Genomic DNA, 24,232 nt, shown 5'->3' with positions numbered 1-24,232 from the left:
GCAATGCCTGTTCCTCTGCTTTCACCCGGCCAAGATCAGCAGCGGAGCAGGTGGCAACACCCATTCCTCCGCCTTCACCCAGCCAGGATCAGGTGCCGAGGAGGAGGCCTGCATGCCTCCCCCTACCCTTTCTAGAGCCTGTTGTATTTTTTCCCACAACGGGCTTTGTTGCTAGTCCTAAATAAAACCACAAACACACACACAGAAAAGGCTAGCAAACACTGCTAGCAAAATGGTGAGAAACTGCTTTAAAACAGTTATAAGCTGATCTTATACATACAGATGCACCCAAATGAAAGAAACAGTCCAGTTTGACTAGAACAGGCATCACATTCAACTGCAAGTCATCAAATGTTAAAATTCTGAAGGATGTATGTGTGTGTGAATGGGTCTGTAGCGCTTCATTCTGTCTTTCTGTGGAAGTCAAGAAAGGCCAGAGGAAGGGGAGGGCACAGAATTGCAGGCCTTCTGGGTTCTCTGGTGGGAGAATATTGATGCATTCGTTTAAGAATATGTTGTAGTGGTGAAAAGTGCTGTCAAGTCATAGCTGACATGGCAACCGCTGCTGAGGTTTTCAAGGCAAGAGACTACCAGAGGTAGTTTGCCATTGCCTGCCTCTGCAACGCTGGTCTTCTTTGGAGGTCTCCCATCCAATTGCTAACCAAGGCTGAGCCTAATTACTTTCTGAGATCTGATGAGACTGGGCTTGCCTGACGTTATGTTGATTGGTTATTCTCCTGTTTTTTTAGCGAGACTGGTTTTCATCATGGCTTGCAGAATTCTTAAAACCATAACTACATGGATACATTCTGAGTTTAATCTAAAAGTGCTTTTCTCTATCAGAAGGAAGGAATCTTCCATGAGTCCCCCCAGCACCACTGAGTCCAACTCTAAATCTATTAACAATAGAAAATTGCTGCCCCAATAGTGATCAGATTCCTTGATGGATTAAAGCTCTCTCTGCCAAAGTCTTTCTCTGAAAAGCCAAGCAGCTTGTGGAGGTGTGGTGGCTGAGGTCTGGGCTTCTTCAGATTGTTTTTCTAATCTAACATGGAGGTGGTCTCATCAGATGGGCAAAGCAGACGGCTCATACCCGAGCGCAGATCTTGTACTACCTGGCTGAGAATCTGGAGCTTCGTCGAGCCGAAGCGGCATCACGACTCGAGGCCTTGACTGGTACGGGGAAAGAAGAGGCTCTGCGGGAGGTGGAGCTCAGCATCCAGCGGCTGTTTTATTGGGCAGCATATTCTGACAAATATGGCGGGGCTGTGCAGGTGAGAAATGGCAAGGTCAACTGCTTGGGGTATATATGGTGAAACTCAGTCCATTTATCTTTGATGAGTTGCAAGCCTGGAAGGATACAAAAGGCCAGACCTAGTTTATTGGGTCTGAGCTGTGGTTTCTCCTTTTCTACATACTCAAGAAAGCTTCTTACTTGGATGAAAAGTTCTGCCATAACATTCTTTTGACCTTATGTTATAGTCTCTTCCTTTTTTTAAATTTGACTCTCAGGGCTAAGAACAGATTGGGGGTGGTTGCTTTGGAGCAGTGGAATTTAGCAAGTGCATGGAACTATGAAGATTTCTGTCTGAAAGCAGAGCTTGAATTTGGGACTGTTTTTTATAAGCCTGTATAACCCCAGAACATTTATTTTTAGCATTTTTATCAAGTCTTTTACCTATTGGTGCCCAGGGGGGCTTACAATACATAAAAATAATATAGCACTGAATTGTGGTAAATGCAGCTTGGTGACCATTTAAAACTTAAAAACAGTCATGCATCAGCTGTCCCAGGCCCTTTTAGAGGTAAAAACCCAGCATTTTGAATTGCACCTGGAAGCCAACTGTGAGCCAGTATGAGCTGTCTTCACCATGGGTGAAATACTGTCATTACAACAGCTCCCTGTTTAACAGTCTTGTCTTCTGTATTCTGAACGAATGGGAGACTTTCACACCTGCTTTGACTTCCTCCATTAACAGGAAACGATTTTGTATGGTGCCTCCCTTCTCTTCCGAGAGCCTCTAGGCGTGATAGGAATTGCCTGCCCCAATGAACAGCCCCTGCTTAGTTTCGTCAGCTTGTTGGCTCCTGCCATTGTCCGTGGCAACTGTGTGGTGATGGTTCCCAGCGAGCGATACCCATTGCCTGCTCTGGATTTCTACCAGGTACTGCTCTCTCTCTTTTTCTGTTGTACTTCTTTGTATCCCAAAGGGAACCTGTACACATTTATATATGCATGCACACAACCATATGGAGATGGAGATACGTATGGTCCCGGACCTACACACCTTTCGCCGTGCCCTTAAGACGTTATTATTCCAACAAGCGGAGCTGGCCTAAATGTGTTTTAATTGAGTTGTCCTGTTCTGAGTTAAATTATTCAGTATGTTTATATTTTATATTCTTATTGTTTTATATTTGTATGTTTTATTTTGCTGTACACCACCCTGAGTCCTTCGGGAGATGGGCAGTATAAAAATTCAATTAAAGTTAAAGTTAAAGATATAGGCTAGTTCCGGTTCCAGTTTGAGAGCATAGGACACTTGTAGGCCGTGCTGCTTAGAGGCTGCCAATTTCAACTTTTAGAGTATTTTAAATCTCTTTTTAAAATTTTTCTCTCTCACCCTAGTCACTGCTGAGTTGTCTTATTTTTATCTTGTAGCTCTTATCATTTCAATGTAGCTGTGTACCTACATAGACTTAGTCCCTAGTTCTCCCCTCCCCCCACCCGCTTATCTATATGAAGAGAGCGAGGGAGTGGAAGTGGCAATTTAAAAAAATCGGAGGCTTGTTAGGATGTTTGAACTATTATTGTTTAATTCAGGGCTTTTTTTCAGCTGGAATGCGGTGGAACGGAGTTCCGGAACCTCTTGAAAATGGTCGCATGGCTGGTGGCCCCGCCCCCTGATCTCCAGACAGAGGGGAGTTTAGATTGCCCTCCATGCTGCTGAGTGACGCAGAGGGCAATCTAAACTCCCCTCTGTCTGGAGATCAGGGGGCGGGGCCACCAGCCATGTGACCATTTTCTCCGAGAGCAACCCACTGAGTTCCACCACCTCTTTTCCCAGAAAAAAAGCCCTGGTTTAATTGATGCCTAATTGGAGCCAACTCACTTGAGGAGGAGCTGTTTTGATTTCCTTGGGCTGTTTTATGCTATCATATTTTGCTTGCTATTTAAAGTGCAATAGCTTTTTAGGAAAATACCCCAGGGAGCAGTTTGACAGATCGTATTAGTGTACTTTGTGTTGCTGATGTCAGCTCACTTTTACTGGCTAAGTGATTCCTGTCTAGATTGGGGTCCTCCCTGTTTGTTGGTTTGCCAGCTTCTTACTACTCTCATTCTCACTTATTAGTTAAAAAAATAACTAATTTTTCTGTTTCACCTTTTTCACTGATCACACTGTAGCTGATCAGAATAGGTAGGAAGAGGGGCTGTCCTTTCAACTCTGTTAATTCCCTCATCCCCAAACAAAGCAAGTTAGACACCTTCTTTACTTTTGGAGTTGAAACTTTAAATAGGTTCTGTACCCTACAAGATGAATGGTCAGAGAACGATGCTGCTGAGGGACAAGGAGGACCTCATACACAGGTGAAGTTTGTTCTAGACTCTACTTTTAATGTTGACCAGGGTTCACCCAAGAAATTTTCTCCTTTGGAAGAGGAGAAGGAGAAAAAGGATCAATCTGATATTCTGGGTATTCTGGCTTCACAGACATTTTTAATAGCAGAAACCATACAGAAAATATAAGGTTAATTCCCTTGGGAGTAAATTAGCTTTGCTTTCTATGCCAAGAACCTGGTTCTAGGAAGTAAACCAATGAAGGCCATCCTATTTCCTCAAACAGTAAAAACTGGGTCCCTTTTTAAAAACTCGCTTTTCTCTCCTTCCCCTATGGCTTTGGATACATGTAAAATCTCACTGACTATTTTTTTCTTTAGAGGGAGAGTAATATCTTGGCATAATAAATGGCATATAAAAGAACACTTAGAATGTTTGTTGAACTGTCAGCCAAGAATGTTGATTTAAAACGTTTTGATAAAATGCCAGGCTCTTTCAGAGAAAACCACTCGGCCGTCTCTTTTTATAGTTCCAGTATTCACTCTCAAATTTTGGCTAATCAAAAATGGTTTAATTTCCATGAGATTTCCCCACTATCCTAACCCAGCTGTAACATTGTATGTTAACCGTTTAAGCCAAAGAGTACTTGGTCTGGCCATCTTTTCTGCACTTGGCCATTTGCGTTCAGTGGGTTTATTAGTGCAGATGTATAGACCCTTTGATGTTTGTGCTGCAGTAATTCAAACTGGAGTATCTCAGAAGTTTGTTGTGATGTTTAAGTTGATGATGTGAGTGACTTGTAGTATGGCTCCCGCTTCAGCTGCCTCTTTTTAAAGACTCTGCTGTCATTTATATGGTTGATTATAGAAAAGGGTATCTGGTTGTTTATATAGGGCATTGTCCATTCTGTGTCCAGGTTCCTTCTTTTAATAAGTAGTGCTTTTATAATATTTTTCTGTAGCCACCCATTGATTGCTTGATTTACCTTCCATACATCTATCATTATCATTCTCAACTGAGAAGCCTTATAGTATAATTCTGTTACTGGTGCTCCCATCCCACCTTTATCAGGAAGGTGTCTAAGGGCTGAGCTGGTGAACCTGGGATTTTTTTTATGTACCATATAAAGCTATTAGTACTGATTCCATGGCTCTAGAATTATCTAGAACATACAAAAATTAGTAGAGACTGGAAAAGAAATAAGCATTTTTGGAAAGATCGGCATTTTCACTTCTCAGATCCTCATAAGCCAAGAGAGGTTTATTTTTCCCCATCAGACAAAATTAAAATTTTTAAATTAAAATTTTAAAGAGTTCGTGATTAGTAAATCATTCATATATAAATCCCCAAATGTTTCCATTTTTTATTAATTTGTATGAAAATTGGGAAAGATTCTTCTAATAAGTAGTAAGGATTTAATATTTCTTACAGTTGACCTGAAAAGCAGATACTGTTTCATACCCTTATTAATTCTTAGGTTGTTATCAGAGATGTCACAGGGATAGTCAGATATAATGGAGGATTATCTCCCTATATGTTCCTTCTCTACACACATACACACACACAAGCACCCACACCCTTATTTGTACACTGCCTAATGGCCTCAGCAAAAGGTTCAGTTGGCAATGCAAAAGGGGGAAGAGGAAATAGGGGGACATCCCTGTCTTGTACCTCAGCCAATTTTTTTAGTATTATTTTTATTATTTAAAATAGATAAAGGGGTACACAAAGGAAAGGGGAACAAAAGTTTAAAAAGAAAAAAATTGAAGATTATGCATTACAAGGACTGTCAAATTACAATGACCATATAACATTTAAAATATAGTTTTCAAGTATACAACATAAACAAAACTCAGTCATAGTTCCTCTCTTCATCCTAAAGAACCTTGTTGTTAAATCAACTAATGATTAATAAACTATATAGTCAGGTTAGCTTAAATGGAAAACATTATTTAACATTAACTATTATTAATTATAACATGTTTAACATTGTGTGTGTGTGTGTTATAATTATTATAGTGGAAAAAGTTAGGATTATTATAGTGAAGAAAGGTTAAGATACCTCTTACAAAAACTGTTAAAAATACAGTACAATAACTCCATGGCTTATTTGAGTTCTGAAGTTACTAGCTTTTACTTATGCATGTGGGTTTTCTCTAGAAACTTCCAATTGCTCAGAGGAAGCCAAGTCCAAATTTCATACATTGAAGTAATTTTAGTAGATGGGTTCCCTCCCGATGGTCAGAGGTTTTTTCTGCATCCAAGGATTATTAGTAATTCTCCAACCTGTTTACAACGGTTTCAAACATGTGAGATACTGCAGGCACCATCAGCGTTACCCTGCTGGGTCATAAAGCCATTTTGATCTTCTCTTATGTAGCAAATTCTGGTATTAAGCCTGGATGCTAATAGTGCCATAAAGATTTTAGCATCTTGATTAAGAAGTGAGGTTGGTCCATATGAGTCCACTTGTGAAAGATGTTTTCCAGCGTTTGGAACATCTCCTTCATTCCAAGTCCGGCGGATGTTTGCTGTCTCTAATATCGTATTGAAAAGGTCTGTCATAAAACACATCAGGAAACAACGTGCTCGTTTTTGATACGTCCCGTTTCCCTGTAACAAATATGTTCCAAACTTCAGCTGATGACTGAGCCACAGAAGGGGTGACATTGGCATGCCGTTTGCTAAGCAAGTCAGCCTTCGGGGCAGTTTATAACAGATGGATCCTGTCTACTCACAAGCAAATATTCATTTACGACATTATGTAACAAATGTACAAAGTGCAGAGCTCTAAACCTTCTGGAGATCTTGCAGAATGTTCCCCCCTTTTTTTTTCTTTTAGCTGGGGGTGGAAGCTAGAGCAAAAGAATCTGAACATTTAGTATCTCTTTGCTTTCAGCATGTCTGCATTGAACACAAAATGCCCCCCCCCCTCTACCCAATCCCTTTAGAATAAACAGAGCAGTGTGGCTTCTGTGGTCTCCACAAACAATGCAAGATCGTAGACTTGGAGGAAATCACAGTCTCTCTTAAGAAGTTGTGCAATTTGATGAGAACTGCATGCAACTGATTATCTCTGGTGATCATTTGGGTTTTCGAATAATGTATTTTATTTTAATTCTGGCAAACGAATTTAGTGAAAGAGAAGACATGGAAGGTGTAGCCACTCTGGTCATTCATAAAGAGTTCAGTGGAATAACAACAACATTCGATTTATATACCACCAGAACGACTTAATGCCCACTCAGAGTGGTTTACAAAGTGTGTTCTTATTATCCTCACACCTATTAGCCTGTGAGGTGGGTGGGGCTGAGAGAGCTCTAGAAGAGCTGTGACTGACCCAAGGTCGCCCAGCTGGCTTCAAGCAGAGGAGTGGGGAATCGAACCCTGCTCTCCAGATGAGAGTCCTGCTGCTCTTAACTACTTCACCAAACTGGCTCTCAGATGCGGGCAGGCAGCAGGGACTGGCTTCTGCTGCAGTGTTAAGATTTCCCACCAGCTCTCATCTCTCCTCTTGATTCTGTTTCTTAGCATCAAAACAGAGCACTTGCCAAATCATGTCAAGAACTCTCTGGAGAGCCTCCAATATATGGAGTGGCAAATTCTAGCAGAAGGAAAAGATGGTTTAGTTAAAGAGTTTGGCTTCCTGCCTAGTGGAAACAAACAATCTTTTACCATGTGGCAGCCGAATGATACAGTATGTGTCACCGTAGAAGCTTGCCAAAGAGCAAGAGAAAAGATGGACATGTATTGCCTGTCATGCATGTACCAACACATAATCTATTGAACAAATGTCATGTATGCAACAGTGGCACAGAGGGATCTTGGAACCTCTTAAAACATTAGACGACATGATTTTTACTACCCCAGCCGCCCAAGGCTTTCCTGTTTTATGATGCTAATCACAGAACACGTTAAAGACATACTGAGAGTCTGCACCAGGAATTAGGCAAAGAGTTCAAAGCACCTGTGAAAAGCATCAATGAATCTCCCAAAGCTCTAAAGTAAAATTTGATGCAACTACTACCAATGGATCAGATCCAAAGTACTGCAAGTGGAGCAAGATAAACAGGATACGAAATGTAGACACCGAACAGAATTATGAATGAAGATGACGTGGAGCTGCCCGAAGATGAGTGCCTTCTGGGCAGAAGTTTGTGCTCAGATAAATTATTAGAAATAAGACATTTTAAGGCATACATACTTCCGAAGAATATGAAATCCTAAAGCAGGCCATAAAATGTAGACCTTTCAAACTAGGGTTAGAAAGTCGGGGAGAGGACATGGGGGCATTGTCAGCGTGATGGCATTATGTCACTCCCAGGGAAGACCCGGATGTGACATCATGCTGCTCTAGGAATTGCCAGTGATTCTTTTCTGGGTTTCCCCTGGAATTGACATGACACCAGTGCTAATTTTTTTTAATTAGTTTTTCTCCTGATGGAGCAGCAGCAGGCAGTGGGAGTACAGGCAGGAGGTCTTCTGCCGTAGTAGGAGACTTGGTTACCCTTTTCCTAACAGTAAAAGGACTAATATTGCAGACCTAGATGGGGAAACAGCCTCAGTACACCAGTGAAGAGAAGACCATTGCTATAGACAACTGTAAGATGCTCTGTTACTGTAGGCTTTTAGACTGTGTCATGTATTGTAAATAGCTATGTGACTATTTGAGTTCCCCTACCAAGAGGGTCAACAGATCAATCCTGGTCTTAAAGAAAAAGAAAAGCCTTTTCCTATCTGTAATTCCTTGTACCCTTGACCCCTCTTAGTATCAATTCTTTGGGTTAAATTTTATTTGCTAATACTAAAAAAAGGTTATAAGATATATTTTAGTAGAAACATGTTGGATCAAAAAGTCAGAACTAGACCCAAAAAAACACAATGGAATGCATATATTTATTGTGACATAATGGTGGTTTTTCTTCCAAAATAAAATAATTTCATTTTTAGGGACCTTTTTTGGGTGGTCCATAAGGCGCTGGTTATATACAAATTAAAGCCCATTCCAAAATTGCCTTGAGAATAGGCTGTTAATTCACCAGCCGGGAAAAAGCCACGGGTCCCAGGGAGTCATTTCTTTTGCTTAAAATGCAAAATATTTCCCATCATTCAGCATTAATAATTATTAACATCTGTATCCTGATTTAATCCAACATCGCAGTAGGGTAATATCTTTATTTAGGACTGCTTAGAAAATTCCCAAAGCAGTATTAATTTTTGTTTTGAGTTAATCAAGCTACATGGTAAGGTATATGAGTGAGTAAGGTATATTCTTGGGCTCCTTCTAGTGTCTTCTTCCCCTTATGCACAGAGTGTAAAAATTACACTTCGTTCTCATGCTGAAATTCAGCTGCTTTAATATGTTGTGGTTTGTGTTCTGTTTACAAGTTGACAATACACAAAATAAGATGGAACAAGGCTCAGTGTGATAATGGCAGGCTTTTGGCACTTCCCTCCTCTGCCCTATAAGTTTCTTGCAAAGGCCAGATTTGGGTGCATTAAGAGGTAACTGTTTCTTTCTTGATCACATAATAGGAATCAAAACCATGGTTTAATTCAAATTGTAGAATTCTAATTTGTCAGCAAGAAACCAACTACAGTCTGTTAAAAGTGTCTGAATTTGGACATTCCAATAAATTGCTGCTTCTAGTGAACCAGAAGTCTTGAATCTTGGCTTTGTGCAGAAGGGAGGGTGTTGGAGCCTTTCGTTCAAAACTAGGACAGACTGATTCTCCTCATAATCGAACCAGAGTCCAACTGACAATGTCCCAGGTATGATTTGCCAAAGCAAAGGGGCTTATCCTCCACCCTAGGGAAATGTTATCCATCGTATTTCATATCTAGATACACATGTAGGCTATTAATTGTTCAGGTCTTAACATTGGCTTTGGAAACTCCTGAAAATGCAGTGCCAGAGTTGAAAAGTTAGAAGTATGCTCATCTTGGATTCCTTTTCTAAGTTTCCTGTGTGTATGTTGAGAGTTTTCTCTCATTGTTTTTTCCCAATAAACATTCTAAATGGTATACTTCTGCAAGCTCAATATTATATACATAAATTTTTAAGTAATGGTGCCAGTTTGAAGATGAGTAAATGACGTTAAGAAGACTGTGCACGCGCACACGCACAGGCTGGGGTCTGTAGACATTCTGTGTACTCTGCAGGAGTACACACTCCAAAGCACACCCTGCAAAGGTAACCCCTGCTTTAGAGCAGAAACAGCAACTAGATGCCAATGGACTGTGAGACAGTTGTTGGGTACATCCCAGTGGAATCTCTCTTGGTCAGAACTTTCAAGGTCTTGTGTAAAATGGAGAGGTTCAGCACCCTTAAATGAGGTCAGTACATGATGGTTACTTTGGAAGCTTTGATTATATCAGTGCGCTAATAGATCAGCAGTGCAAAGATGGAGATCAGCAGTGCAAAGCCCTACACCCAGGGCTGGTCCTTCAAAAGGGAAAGGTCTTTTTAATTAACAATTGTTAATCTGTTAGCCTTCCGGATTAATCAAAGCTTGTTCCCTGGGACAACCGGCGCTGCTGCTTTATTGAAAAGGGATAACAATTGGAAGCAAAAATGGCACAATCTTCTCATGTCCGTGGAACGGAAGGTGTTGGAACGATTCTGTTTCAGAAGAAGAATGATCACCCGATATGTGCACCTCTTCCTTATCTGGGGGAAAGAAGATCCTGACTACCGAAGAAAGAAAGACTTGCAGTTCTGCAACAGGCGTTGATGCTGTGAGAGTTACTGTGACTAGAGCAGTCATTCTCTGTATGGTGGGTCCTTAATCTATCTGCAGTTCTTTGCTTTGCTCAGCATATATGGAGAAGATGGAAATGCAGATCCTATTTCAGTGACAAGGACAAAGATTTTTAAAAAGCCCACCTCTCATTGTAGGCAATCTTAGGCAAGTAACAACCTGGGAGAGGGCCTTCTTGGTCGTGGCACCGAAACTTTGTCCCCAGAGGGACTCACCTGTCCTGTTCTGTTGCTGTCCTCTGCCAGTGAGTGAAGACTTTGACTCTTGAAAGCTTACACCCTGAAAATATTGCTAGTCTTTAAAGTGCTACTGGACTTGAATCTCGTTGTTATATTGTCTTAGAAGTTCTACAAGACTCAAAACAAAATAGAAACTGGGGAAAATCCAAAGCCATGCCTGCGCAATTGCATCTTGTTTATAGGGGTAATTTTGGCCTCTGTAAGTGGAATGTTGTCCCTGTTAGAATGCTAAGAGCAACGCAGTACAGCTCTTGCTGGTTGCTTGGATAGTGTTCAGGAGAGAGTTATCCAGATGGCAACAAATGCTAACAACACCATATGCTTCTGCATCAAGCAGAGTGGTCACCTGCAATATAATATATGGACACGGCTGCACCAAAGAAGAAATTTTGGCAAGTCTGAGAGTGAAGAAAGCTGCCCCTGCTGACGCCCTTCCCTTCTTACACAAATATTAAGTTCAGAGGAGCTCTACTTTCCTTAATTTAAAATTTTCCTTGTGGATTTGCCCATGGATCAGGTCAACACTCTGCTTCCAAAAGGGAGTAGCTAGGTCACTGCCTGTGGGAAGATTTCTTTGTTGTTTCTTCTTGGCACATAGCATCAGCAGTTGTCTCTACGCAGGGTGGAGGCCTTTTGCATCTGGCCCCTTCCTCCCCCGCCACTACCACTATTAACCAATGAAGACCTCCTTCTCTCATCTAAATGGCTAGCCTTGTCCTGGGAGCAAGGAGGGGGTGGAGACATCAAAAATTGGTGTCGCAAGATGCTATGACATCACTTTCTGTTTTGGACCTAGAATGGATATCATGCTGTCACCAACACTTTAGGAATTTCCAAAATCTCTATAGAAAAAGCCTTCATCCAGAAGTGGATTTGACAGTGTTACACAATTCCCCCTCTCCAGTATTGTACTTTCCATTCCATTGAGCAAGGGTGGGGACTAGAGGTGGGCATGAACCGGGGGGGGGAACAAACTGTATGGCTCATGGTTCATCCCGTTTCACGAACAACGAACTTTCACAAACTTGTCCCAGTTTGCGAACCAGTTAATGGTTCATGAGGTTTAAATGCATTTCACCCCCGCCAGCTTGTCGGGACTTCCCCGACAAGCAGATGATCCGGGGATGGAAATGCCCCTTTCCCTGCCGCTGCAAAGTGGCACGGAAAGGGGCATTTCACCCCTGCAGGCTTGGAGCCTCTGCTTGTTGTGGAGATCCCTGACAAGCAGCTGATCCAGGGATTGAAATGCCCCTTTCCCTGCTGCTTAGCAGTGTCATGGAAAGGGGTGTTGGGATTTAACATGAACCAAATGAACCAGCAAATCAGTTCATGGAAGTTTGTAGAAAATGGGCTTGCACGAACTGCTGGTTCGCGAAGCATGAACCGGCCCGGTTCATGACAGACTTTAGTTTGTCTTGCGGTTCATGCCCATCTCTAGTGGGGAGCAAAGCGGCAGGGACAGGAGGTTGCTTGCCACAGTGGGCAACCCGGTAACTTGAGTTGGATCCAGCCAGTTTTTCCCCTCCCAAATTACTCACCATGCTATAGACTCCTCCCACATAGCTTATGTCTGTGCAAGTGCCATAATCTCCAACATAGCCTTTTTGAGTGGTCATGTGGAGCCCCTGACATTCTTTTTCACCAACAGGAAAGTTGGTTGGATCCAACTCTATATTTTGACATTCACAAACAGTGGGAAAGCATTAAATCTTCACAAATTACTGGATTCAGAGCACGAACATAAATTAAATTGTTCTGGAATTACTCTTTTAGAATGCAGGGAGTTTTTCACTTGAATAATTGCTTATGAAAAAGTAATGTGTCTTTTGTTGATAAATAACTTTCGTATGACCAATCCTTTGTACATTCGTTCTGGATGGTGTTTGTTGATTGTGCAATATATAGTTAATAGCTGATTTTATCATGTATCTAAGCAATGGCTGGGCTTCATTTAGCCTCTGAGAACATCTTCAGAGACTTCTTTTTGAAGTCATTACAAAGACCTATTTTATATGGCAGGTAAAACAGTTATTCATTGAAATTATTTTTAAGAAACCGTGAGTTGCTTGGGGGAAAAGGGCACTAGAGGATTTTTAGTACAACCTTACTTTCTTGTTACATTTTCAGACAATGGAAATATACACTGGCAGATTCTTTTTATTTGTTGATTACCTTGTTCATGTGCTGGCTTTATTAGTGTTTTGGTGTATTATTGGGATTCCATGATACAAGCCTAGCTCAGACGTAAAAACCATGATTTGATCATTTGTCTTTGAGCCTGGAAAGAAGCCACTGGCTTACTGGCACAGTTCCTCTTTCCCTCACACTGTGAGGTACTTAGTAACATCCATACTGGCCAGCTATAGCTTGCATTGACTCTACACGTTTTGTTGTTAGCTTGTTCCCCTGATCAGCAGTAGAGATATTTCTCAAGTTTGTGCTCTTTATTTCAGAATATGTACTTGAGCAGCTCATGAAACCTGCTTTCAGAACGAGACGAGCCTCACCGTTTCAGAATTCTTCTTTGACTCAAACAGTACTACTGAGCCAGAGAAGTTCCCTCTGATTTGGAGACGTATTATCTTTGATGATAAATGTATTCTGGAAACTACATTTCCCAGAATTCATCACATGTCAGGGGAATGACATCCGATGCATTCTGGGAATGTAGGTACAGAGGGAGCCTTCATAACATTTATGAGGGGAGAAGAAGATGGAAGGAGCGAAGCAGTATGAATTTTTCTTCTCAGCCACTCACCAGCCACCACCACATCACTAATAAATGAAATGAAATGGAATCCTGTGCAGATGTCACCTTGCAGCTGTATCCTGCACAAACAGACTTTTCCCAGAAGTCTTCAAAGGCAAGCCCACGTAGACTGTATTGTAGCAGTCCAATCTGGATTTCCTCTGAGCATGAATAATTGGACAGCTCTCTCTCTCTCTCCTCCGCCACACCCCACCAAGAAAGGGATTAGCTGGAAAACCAACCAGTAGGTAGCCTTGGGCCAGTCATTTCTTCAGTCTAACCTGCCTCACAGGGATGTTGTGAGGGTAAAGTGAAGGAGGGGAAGTCTGTGTGCGCCACCATGAGCTCCTTGGAGGATGGGCAGATAAAAATGTGCTAAATAAATAAACTCGAATCCTTTGTGTGTCCTGGGAACATACACCCACAAATTAAAATTAACGTGTCTTGAGTTGGTTGTGATCCATGCACACAGGTTTAAATTGCTCCTGTATGCATGGCACATAACACAGAAAGCCACATCTGTGGAAACCAACCTGTCCAGCAGTCTTTTTCAGGAGGTACAAAGCTTACCTTTTGTACAGTTAAATTGGGTCAGACTTAGCAGCTGGCTTACCACATGGCTGTCATGACAGTCTAAATTCATTCCCTCTTTGCAGGGTTCTCTGTAAGTGTAGTTCTGTGAAACAGCCTGGGGGTTCTCTGGCAGTACCCTCACCACTTTAGTCGTCCCTATACAGGCAGGAATCTAGGTATCATTTTGTTCTAGTCGATCATTTTGTTTTGGTCTAGGTATCATTTTCTTTGGGGGAAACCATGGCATTTCAGTAGGTGCAAGACAGCTATGATATACGCAGTATATACGCTCTCCTTCTCCACAGGTTTTGGTCCACTCCTACCTACTATATGAGGTGGTAGCATTCCTCACAGAAGAATTCTGAGATCTGTCCATGGTACTAACTCTTCCCCTTCAAATCCCTCCACAACACTTGCTGTTTCAACAGGGACTTTTGCTAATCCCTTTTAACTTCCCTGTCAACTATTAGCAACTTTATGTACACAGAACTGCATTTGTCCACATTCCTATAACCCTGCCCAGGTCTTCCCTTCCCCCACTCCGTTGTTTTTCTCCCATTCTCTGTTCTTGGCTGCAAACTCTGCCAGGGTTTTGAAAGGCTTGAGCCCTGCAGTATAACATATGCTTTGTATGCAGACAGTGATGTTGCCTGAGCTGGATTTGGAGGTAGAAGTCTGGGGTTCTTCTGGCTAACCCTGAATCAGCAAATGGAGGCTGTAGCTCTACCCCCTCAGCTCACCTTCATTATTCTTCCTCTCTCTCTTCCCCCAAGTGCATGCTGGTAATTGTAGTTCCTAGAAACCCCGCCTTCAAATGCCAGGTTACAATTCCCAGAATATACTTTCGGGGAATGGAAGAGAAAGTGTTTGGTAGGATTCTGGGGAATGTAGTTCCCAGAATGCACTGGGGGTAGAGTGACAGAGTTTTTTTTAAAATGGAGGGATAATAATACAAATATTTCCCCCCCTTTTTCTCTTCTGTAACATGTGGGGGGGGGTTAATACCATGTCAACAGAAATAGCCTTGAAGACTACAAATGTGATTTTTATAAAAAATGAGTGTAACCAGGGCTTTTTTTCAGCAGGAACACGGTGGAACGGAGTTCTGGAACCTCTTGAAAATGGTCACATGGCTAGTGGCCCCACCCTCTGATCTCCAGACAGAGAGGAGTTTAGAGCTGAGCGGCGCAGAGGGCAATCTAAACTCCCCTCTGTCTGGAGATCAGGAGGCGGGGCCACCAGCCATGTGACCATTTTCTCCTAGGGCAACCCACTGAGTTCCACCACCTCTTTTCCCAGAAAAAAAGCCCTGAGTGTAACATAATCCAAAGTAGCTGTAAGTGATCAAAGCATGACAAAATGATACCTAGATTCCTGCCCATATAGGGACAACTAAAGTGGTGATACAGATTCAAAGGACAAAAAGCAGTGCCCAGTTTTGAATTAAAATGAAAGTCTCAGGTTTTAAGAGAGGCTTCTTCCAAGCCTTGTTTACTTGTTTGTGATTCTGAGCAGCTGCAGTTCAGGACTGGCCATGCAGCTGGACGTGGGAGAGTGTTCCATGTTGACAAGTGCTGCATGTTTTCAGTATTCTGTCACTAGATTAGATTTACTGGAGTTATGTAAAATTTTACTGTTAAATATATAACTTCTGCCAAAAGAACGGGGACTGCCAGTTATTGGAACTTTGAAATCTTCTTCACTTTCTGTCTTTGGCTGAGTCGAGGTTGAAAATCACCAGCCTTGCTTCAGCAATGACATGCTGGGTCATCCTTTGCAAGAAATTCCCATTGTCCCCTTTTACAGTTTAAGTATAGATTAGAATTAGAAAGGATGGTGGAAGCAATACCCAGAATTAGCAGCCTTAACCCTGCTCTTTCCCTTGGAACTCTGCTTTTATGCATGTTCACTTCTGGTAGGTTTGTCTTCAGAAATATGAGGGGATAGCTGAGTGACATACTGATAAAGCACAGACCAGGGTGGCAGCTTTAGTCTCGGGGATGTTTCTGTTCTCGGGTCTGGGATGGCAGCACACCCCAAAGAACAGGATGAATGGAAGGGGAGAGGGCCAGGTGATCTGATTTGGTTTCAGATGCTGTTTGAGTGGGACTTGTGTAGTGTAAAGAGGACCAAAGGTAATCTTTGTGTAGGGACTGTGGCAATTCTTGCCGGTTCCGCCTGGGGCATGTACGAGGGTGCCCCCTCAGTGCAGATGGGCCATTCCTTTACCCTCACTCAATCAGTGAACAGAAAATGCGGCCTAGAATGGTGTTGGGTTTGCTTCAGTCTTTTAATTCTAACCTCTGTGGTCCAGTAGTTAAGCTAATGAAGCTAGATAGCACTTGTGAGTGACCGAATCAGGAAATCCCTTGTCTGACTCCCATCTCTGCCATGAACTCATGAAGTGACCTCAAGCATGACCGTTTTTTTCCTCTGCCTCAGGCTGCAGTATGGGGGGTCACAGTGCAGACCTAACTTGCAGGATTGTTGTGAGGTTTTGAACACTTGAAGAAGGCCCGTCAAGATCTGGTCAACTGCAGTTCTTGGTTTCATCATGCTGTCCAAGTTATTCAATTAGATTTGTGACAAGGCAAAGAATGTTTCAGGCAGCGGCTCCTATATTTTAGAACTTGCTCTTGAGACAAGATTGCCTCTGTAGTAAGCTTTTGAAGATGTTATAAAACATTAATGTTTAAACAAGATTTTTTTTTAAAGTCTGTAGATATTGTGGAGTTGGTTTCCTTAAGGTTGTTTGTTAGTAAAAACTCTCTTTAAACTAGTTTCAGGTGGGTAGCCATGTTGATCTGTAGTAGAAGTGCAAGACTTGGGTCCAGTAGCACCTTAGAGACCACTTTAAACTAGACTGTGTTGCTTTATGGGTTTTTTAAACCCAATTAGTAGCAGGTTTTAGTAAACCCAATTAGTAGCAGGTTCCTTTTGTGATTGTTTTGTGATGCATTTGATATATTTTTATGTGAGCTGCCTTGGGTCTGAAAAATCAGTATACATGCTCTTATTAAATAACACTTTGCAAATGCAGCTATTTTTATTATTACTGTTGCTTGGCTGGATACAAAGTTTCCATTCCATTAATACTGGAACCTTCCTCTGACACAAGGAACCTTCCTCCATTGCAAGGAACCTGGCATTGGCAAAAGAGACGCATCCAGCAGTTGTCCATAGCTGGAAGGCTCCCTTGCACCAGGAGAAAGTTCTTTGCCTCTGAGGAAGGCTGCATCATTAATGGAAACTCTGGACCCAACCCGTGGTGGAGATGGTCGGTTGGATCTAGAGTGTGGTGTTTCTGCTTAAATCATTCTGCATAAATCATCAAATCACTTAGTTAATCCCAGAGCAGAGATTATCAGAGTTGTATGCCCAGGAACAGTGATTCACACAGAAACGTACGGTATGTTCCTCTGAAGGCTGTCCCCTTTTCTGGTGCAGGAGTGGCTAACTTCAAACAAACTGCAAAAAGGGGAGATGTCCTGTTGTGCTCAGACCCGTTCCTGGGAATCCAGAAGGCTTTTCTTCAAGATCTTTTGCATTCTAACCAAATTGTTCTTCCTCTTCAGAACATGATGTAGCTGTTTATGATTTAGGCCACTGATGGCATCTATCTTTCTTCCCGTTTTACCTGCATCAGGTGCTTGACACCTCAGATGTCCCTGGTGGAGTGGTGAACATCATCTCAGGCAACCGGGACCATCTCAGCCGGGGTTTAGCTGAGCATCAAGATGTACAAGCCATGTGGTACTTCGGCTCCAAGGAAGTGAGTGCTCTTTGTAGGTTGCAGTAGGAACTGAGGTAGCATTGGAAAGCACAGAATATGGGAATGGACTTACAATTCAGCTTGCACAGTCTCTTGGCTTTTACTTTTAATAAATAAACTGCAGCAGTTTCTAGTCCTTAAGGATAAGAAGCTGCAATGATAATGCCTCCCCCTTCAGAGGAAGGACATGGGCTGTATGTACTGCACAGAAAAGAAAATTAAAATTCTATGTTTAAAAGACACATCTAAATTATGTAAATTGAGTAAATTTACATGATTTCTCTTGTTTTGCATAATTTATTCTAGTTTTGCTAGTTGCACAACCACTAAACTTATTAGGCAACTGCCCTGGCTTCTGAGATTTTAGCAGGAATTGCCAATGCACCTTCAAGCAAAAGTGTCCAACCTTTAAAACTAGAAACTTTCTTTCTTTAGTTGTTCTAAAATGAAAGCTGAGATTCTCAAACAGCAGAGTTCTACACCCACTGCCCTATTCTGTACTTTTCTTTGCTATTGCACAATCCCAGTATGGGTCCATCTTTGCTCATTTTGTCTCTAAGAAAGCTCCAGAAATTTGTGTAGGGATGTCTTATTCATTCCCTGCTGGAGCAGTCCAGCTGCAAGCAGAAAGGGGTGAGTCATGCATCTCTGTCAAGTTCTTAAAAGCCTCCATGGGCAAGCAGAAGGGCTCTTGCTCTCATATGGTCCCAGCTATGGGTAAGAACAAAAGCTCATAAGAGCCATGCTTGAATCATAGGGGATAGTTGGATATCTCTGGGCTATGAAGGCGTAAGTGGGAAATTTACAGCTTAGTCATATATCTGGAATCTGACGCTGGCTCTTCAACAAAGGCTTCCATGATACTTCCGGACTCTTTGGAAGTGAACTCACTGGATCTTTCCTATCAGATGTTTTTGTTTTCTTTCCTTGGCATGTGGTTCTCCTTTTCATTGCATTCTCAGTAAATAGCTGTGGAGTAAGAATTTGCTATGCGGCCTGTAAGGTCTTCTTGTGTTTTCTCATCCAGGATGCTCTTTGAGGCATCCTTTAAATGACCTACTGTGGAAACATTGCCTGCAGATGTATGTACACCACACTCCAAAACTGACACTCACTTTGAGCCTGTGGCTAAAGAACTAGGAGGGCCATGCTGCCGTGATCCTGTTCTAAAATATTAATGTGATTGATAAGACATTGTTTTTCCTGCTCTTTCTATTTTTTAAGAGTCTATAACCGTTCATCTAAACCACCCTGCACAGAACTCTGTTTCTGTGATGGCTTAGCCCTCTCTTTCCTATTTTTCTCTTTCTTGCTTCCTCTTGCTTTTGTTCTAACCCTTTTCTTAATTTTTCATTCTTACAGTACAAAAAGTTTGCTTTTGTAACAGTCTACAATGGGAGTTTGCTTCTCTGTGGGAAATCGACTTCACAGAAAAGTTAGAGGCTTAAAAAAAACGCACCCCAGAATCCTCTGCCATACACAGAGGTTCTGAGGCAGGCATTTAGGAGTTCTACTACAATGTGGGAAAGACTCCTAGAAGATAGAGAGCTTGAAAAGCACTGCCCTAGATATGAACCAGCAATTTAAGAGCCTCCTTAGAGCTCCCAGTCTGTGTTCCCCTTTTAGTCTGATAAGGTATGATGGACAGTGACAAAATACAGGGCCTTTTCAGCAGTGGCCCCAAGTCTGTGGGCCTTCCTGTCCAATAAAGTTCACTCTGGTCCATCCATAGTGGTTTTAAGATGCTTTAGGGACCTTTTGAAGATATCTGAGTTTCTACTTAACAGTGGTTCCTATCAGCTCTGCAGTACAGCTTGTTGTATTTTGCACGTCTATGTTAAAGCTTGGGAAGGAAGGCAATATGGCATAGGCCAGTCTCAGAAGCTAAAGAGGGTCTATACTTGGATGGGAGACCACTAAGGAAGACTCTGTAGAGGAAGGCAATAGCAAACCACCTCTGCTTCTCACTTGCCTTGAAAGCCCCTTGCTGGGGTTGCCGTCAGTTGTGACTTGACAGCACTTTGCCCACACACATGAAAGCTTAATTTTTCATTTTTTTCCAACATAATCTCCGTGTTATAATAGTTTGTTAGATTTTCTTTAAATCAAATGGTAGAATGTAAAATCTATTTGTTTAATCTGTAAATCTATTATTACTACTATTTTCAGTTAGATCCTATGAATCCATTCCAGTCCGCTAACGGCAAAGCCTTTTTCCAGCGCAAGAAGTCTTCCTCCAGTAGAAGAGTTGTATTTTGCCAGCATGAGGCTGCTTCAGGCAGAGCAAAGTTTTGCTGCTAGCAGAACAGATTCATAGGATCCATCCTAGGAATAAGTGAAGGCGTTTGGTAGATCTAAAGATTTCCTATTGCATGCTCTTATTTCCCCCCTTGTACCATCTGCAGGGTTCCGCGTTTGTGGAATGGGCCTCCTCTGGGAACCTGAAAAGGACCTGGGTGAACTATGGAGCACAGCGGCGTTGCTGGTCCGACCTGCAAGAAGGAGCTGGGGAAGAATTTCTCTATCAGGCCACACAGTGCAAAAGCGTCTGGATGCCCATGGGTGATATATTTGCCAACTGAGGCTCAGGATCAATGGGCAGAATTGCAAGGCAATCATTGGGGGGAGGGGGAAATTTTAGGGGATGAAAATAAAGATGGTTTGGTAGAAATTTGTAAATCCTGCTGTGGAAGTCTTGCCTCATCTGTAGCTGGGAGGGTAACCACAATTCCTTGAACAGGGAGTGTTTGAACCAACATGGACGTCACCTTCTCCGATTCACAAAGGTCAGTTTGCTGCAGAAAACACAGCTGCAGAGGGGGAGGAATAGCTCTCCCCCTGGATGTTAAGCTCAGGAAAACCACACCACAGGTCCGGGCTGAAGTGGGTTCCTGCTGATTTTTAAAACATTCCCTACAGCTGTGGCCTGGCTGCAGGGGCAGTGGGTCTGGGACCCGGCTCTTTAAAAAGCGTCCTGTCTAGTCTGACCCCTCGATCCCAGCCCCCTCTCAAGAGCTGTGGGCAGCAGGGATCATTTTGATGAATGGAGTACGGCTAAAGGGCTGGAAAGACTGGCTTTGCCCATTGAGTCCTTGGCATGAACAAAGGCCGAAGGGCTCTTTAGCCTTCCTCTGGCCCTGGATGCAGGAGCTAGAACACCAAGGCCGTGGGCTCCCGTGCAACAGAATGAGGTAGTACAGTTCAGAGGTGGGGGAATCAAACTCCACTGCTTCAGACTGCAGGTGGAGGATCCCAACTTTCAAATGTTCCTTCCCCTAATAAAATTGCAGGCAAACAGAAATCTCGAACAGGGGGAAAGCTTCTATGCCCTCATTTCCTCTGTTTGTCTGATGTGCTGGCTTTTAACATTCTAAAATGATACTTCCCCACCTGCCACCTGAGGTGGTACAATCCATTCCACCATTGCAGGTCCATTCCATCTTATTTCCACCCCATTCCCCTGTGTCCTGGGGACAGAGACCTACCAGCCCCCAACTAGTGGATGCTCTGCACACATGGTTTGTGTGTGGGGGGGTGGTATGTGTGTGTGTGATCATGACCTAGTGCCTTTCCAGATGACTGGCAGCCACAAAGAGGGGAGTGGGCAATGCCACAGATCCTAGGAAGGAACTTCTGATGCCTCATGTAAGCCTTGCAGGACCTGCACACCACATACTGTGCCCTCTTCCAAAGGTCAGGGATACTGGACTCTTTTTGATTTTGCTACTACAGACTAACACGGCTAACTCCTCTGGATCTTTGGCCGGGAGGGACTCTGGACTGCGAGATCTAAGCTACACAAGGGTGGGGGAGGTCACCTCTAGTGAAAGCCTCTGCCTGTGTCTGCCTGTCACTCACTCACTCACATATATATATATATATATATATATATTCATTCATTCGAGCTGCAGATGGGCATATCCCTGCCCTAGAGATATGAACTCAGGCCCATCTGCATCCCAGCCTTCAACCAGAGTTAACTGGTTGGTCACCATGTGAGACAAGATGGAGGACTAGATGGACCTCCCATTTGACGGTAACAAAAAAACTGGTTAAGAACCACAGTTAAACTCATAATAAAATGTTTCCTAAAAACAGGACTCCTCAACCCACTGATGTTCAATTTAACAGGATGAACCCAGGTTCCAGTGCTATGAGAAAGGAAGAAAAATATAACCAATTCCTTTAGAATTTTGTAGCCATCTATAATTATCACAAAGTCAGCTGCCTTTTTTCCTTTCTTACATGCGTGGCCCACACTTCTCTTTGGCCGCACTTCTTCTGCATCATAAGTCACCTTTCTGTCGCAGCCTCCATTGGAAACCCCTACTTTTATGTGATCTGAAGTGTCCTGCTACTTTCTGCCCCCTCTGCTTCTGCAAGCCAGTTTGGTGAAAGGGCTGTGGTATTTGCAAACTCTGGATGAAAGAGAGAAAAGGTCACAATGTAGGTGTGGGGAGAAGGGGAAACATTCTGAGATGAGTTGTTGTGTTTATGACTCAGAAAATAAAAGATCACTCTTTGTAGCAGCCACATCGAGGGGACGGTCCTCAGAAGCTGCTTACAAATAATTCCGGTGCGACAGGTTCTCAAAGATGTGTTTTGAATTTGGCAGGCCAGGGAGAAACTTGGAAGTGGAGGAAAACCTGTCAATGTGTAGTGGCTGAGTTACTAACCCATGTGCACTCTGGGACTTAAATATGCACAGTGTTGCGGGTCATAAGGAGCAGTATACTCTCAATCTACTAATGGCAATACTGCCCAATTTAACACCTGTTGACTCTTTATTTGATGTATCATGTAAATCAATCTCCAGCTTTGTTAAGAGGAAGACCAGGGTGTTCCAACCTCTGCCGGGATGAGGTCTAATAAACATCTGGCTATTGGATTTGCAAAAGACAGAGCGGCTAATTTCAAAGCCCTCAGTCTTAGGAGCCTCTGCGGGTCAGCTACCATGCCCTCTAATGATGTCCACTGAACTTTCTGGTCTCCATTTCAAAAAGGCTACAAACTCTTCAGACTTTGGGCTTTTTCATCATGTCTTGAAATATCTTTTCCAACCTCTCTCCCCATCCCTCCCTCCCTCACACACACACACACACACACACACACAGAGTTAGTTAGCTCTCAAGAATGGTCTTCCTTTATTATTGTTTCTGATTTTTTTTTCTATTGACTGATACAGATTTTTACCAAGAAATAAACAATGAACAAAGCGAAGACTTAATTCCAGGTCAACATGCCTAGCAGTGCGAGGTAGATGTACCTGAATCTGTGTGCTCGGAAGAGTCAAGAGAGTTCCCTCTCTGCTAAGATTATCCAGAAATATCAGCTTCTGGTTCTTCCTGCCTGACCCACAACCTTCCCCCCTCCCCAGTTTGTACTTCAGATTGGTTAATAGAGACTAATCACTCATTAGCCTACATTTCTCACAGCATTCTTTGTTGTGTGGTACATTGGCTGCATTGCAGAACTTCTTCGTATTTCTAAGCCCACCAGTCCCAAGTTGTGCCATCTGCAGGGGGCGGGGGGGGGGGGGCGGAGTTCCCTTGTCTCCAAAAGGAGAAATGCCAGGGCTCCAGCCAGCCCAGAAATCCTGTGCATTTAAAATCCCACCAAATTGTCCTCTGAGAAGTTTCTATTGTATTGCTTGCATTTTTCCTTTGCAAAATATTACTGTCATTATTTCCCCTTGAGAGATCTTGGATGGTTTTTGCTTATGCTCAGGATCTGATTGACCTCACAATATTTGCAGAAACACGCTCTCCCCTGCCGGTGGCTAAAGCTACAGTTGCCATTTGGCATATATAGTTTTTCTTCTGGTAGGGCTTGAGACCATTCGTGTGCAAAGTACAAACATTTTTTCTTTAAGCAGAAATGCAATTATAGGATGAGGGGGAGGAGCTTCCCCCATAGAAAGCTGACAATCTTAGAGAAAATGGGGGTCAGGTAGTGGCTTCCCCTGAGGGGTGTGGCTACGGTTTGGGGCATGCAACCCTTGGAGCTGTTAGCTACCTTGGGGCATTGTACCTTGGACTAGCTGATATATGGTTGCTAATGATTGGCTGGCCTGCTGTTCAGAAGAAAGGAAGCGGAGGTTGCTAACATGTTTCTTCCATGCTTTGATTCCCACCCACCCCTTCCCGCCCAGTGCCCTTTGTGTGAATGCTTGTGGGTGGAATGGAAACTTCAGCCTGCATTATTGGCCAAATATGGAATTCGTATTCTACAAGATTCCTGTTTCTTCCAGGAAAAGAAAGGAGGATTTCCCTCATGTTTCAGAGCATTCCTGTCTTCTGGAAAAGGTAGTCAAACAGGCAACTGATGTGATTTGGAGTAGTTACTATATAGGGCTAGGCTATAGAGTTGGGGGTGTGAGAGACAGCTATAGGGGTGTAAAAGAAGCCTAAATAAATAAATAAATAGTGTGGAGCAAGTGATCACTTCTTCTACCTTTCCTCTTATATCACTGCAAGAAAAGGGCTGGAGACTTAGGGCCAAACAGTACATTACGTTTTTAAATGAGTTGTGTCCTGATTGGGCTTGGGATGACAGCATAGAGGGTGGAGATCATCCCAT

At 42.8% G+C, this 24,232-nt stretch overlaps 1 protein-coding gene across 1 annotated transcript in view; it reads left to right on the top strand.

The window, feature by feature from the left end:
- ALDH16A1 (aldehyde dehydrogenase 16 family member A1) overlaps positions 1-20,332 on the top strand; it is a 53,656-nt gene extending 33,324 nt beyond the window's left edge. The window contains exons 15-18 of the mRNA XM_054992558.1: positions 1,070-1,274; positions 1,980-2,165; positions 17,528-17,653; positions 20,059-20,332. Of these exons, the coding sequence (XP_054848533.1) occupies positions 1,070-1,274; positions 1,980-2,165; positions 17,528-17,653; positions 20,059-20,235 (694 nt within the window). The 3' untranslated portion in view covers positions 20,236-20,332. The remainder of the gene's footprint in view (positions 1-1,069; positions 1,275-1,979; positions 2,166-17,527; positions 17,654-20,058) is intronic.
- The last annotated feature ends 3,900 nt before the right edge of the window (positions 20,333-24,232 follow it).

The sequence above is a fragment of the Eublepharis macularius genome, chromosome 12 (assembly GCF_028583425.1).
Source record: "Eublepharis macularius isolate TG4126 chromosome 12, MPM_Emac_v1.0, whole genome shotgun sequence".
NCBI classification, from domain to species: Eukaryota; Metazoa; Chordata; class Lepidosauria; order Squamata; family Eublepharidae; genus Eublepharis; species Eublepharis macularius.
Note: the sequence above shows the minus strand (reverse complement) of the source record. Positions and strands in the feature narration are given on the sequence as shown.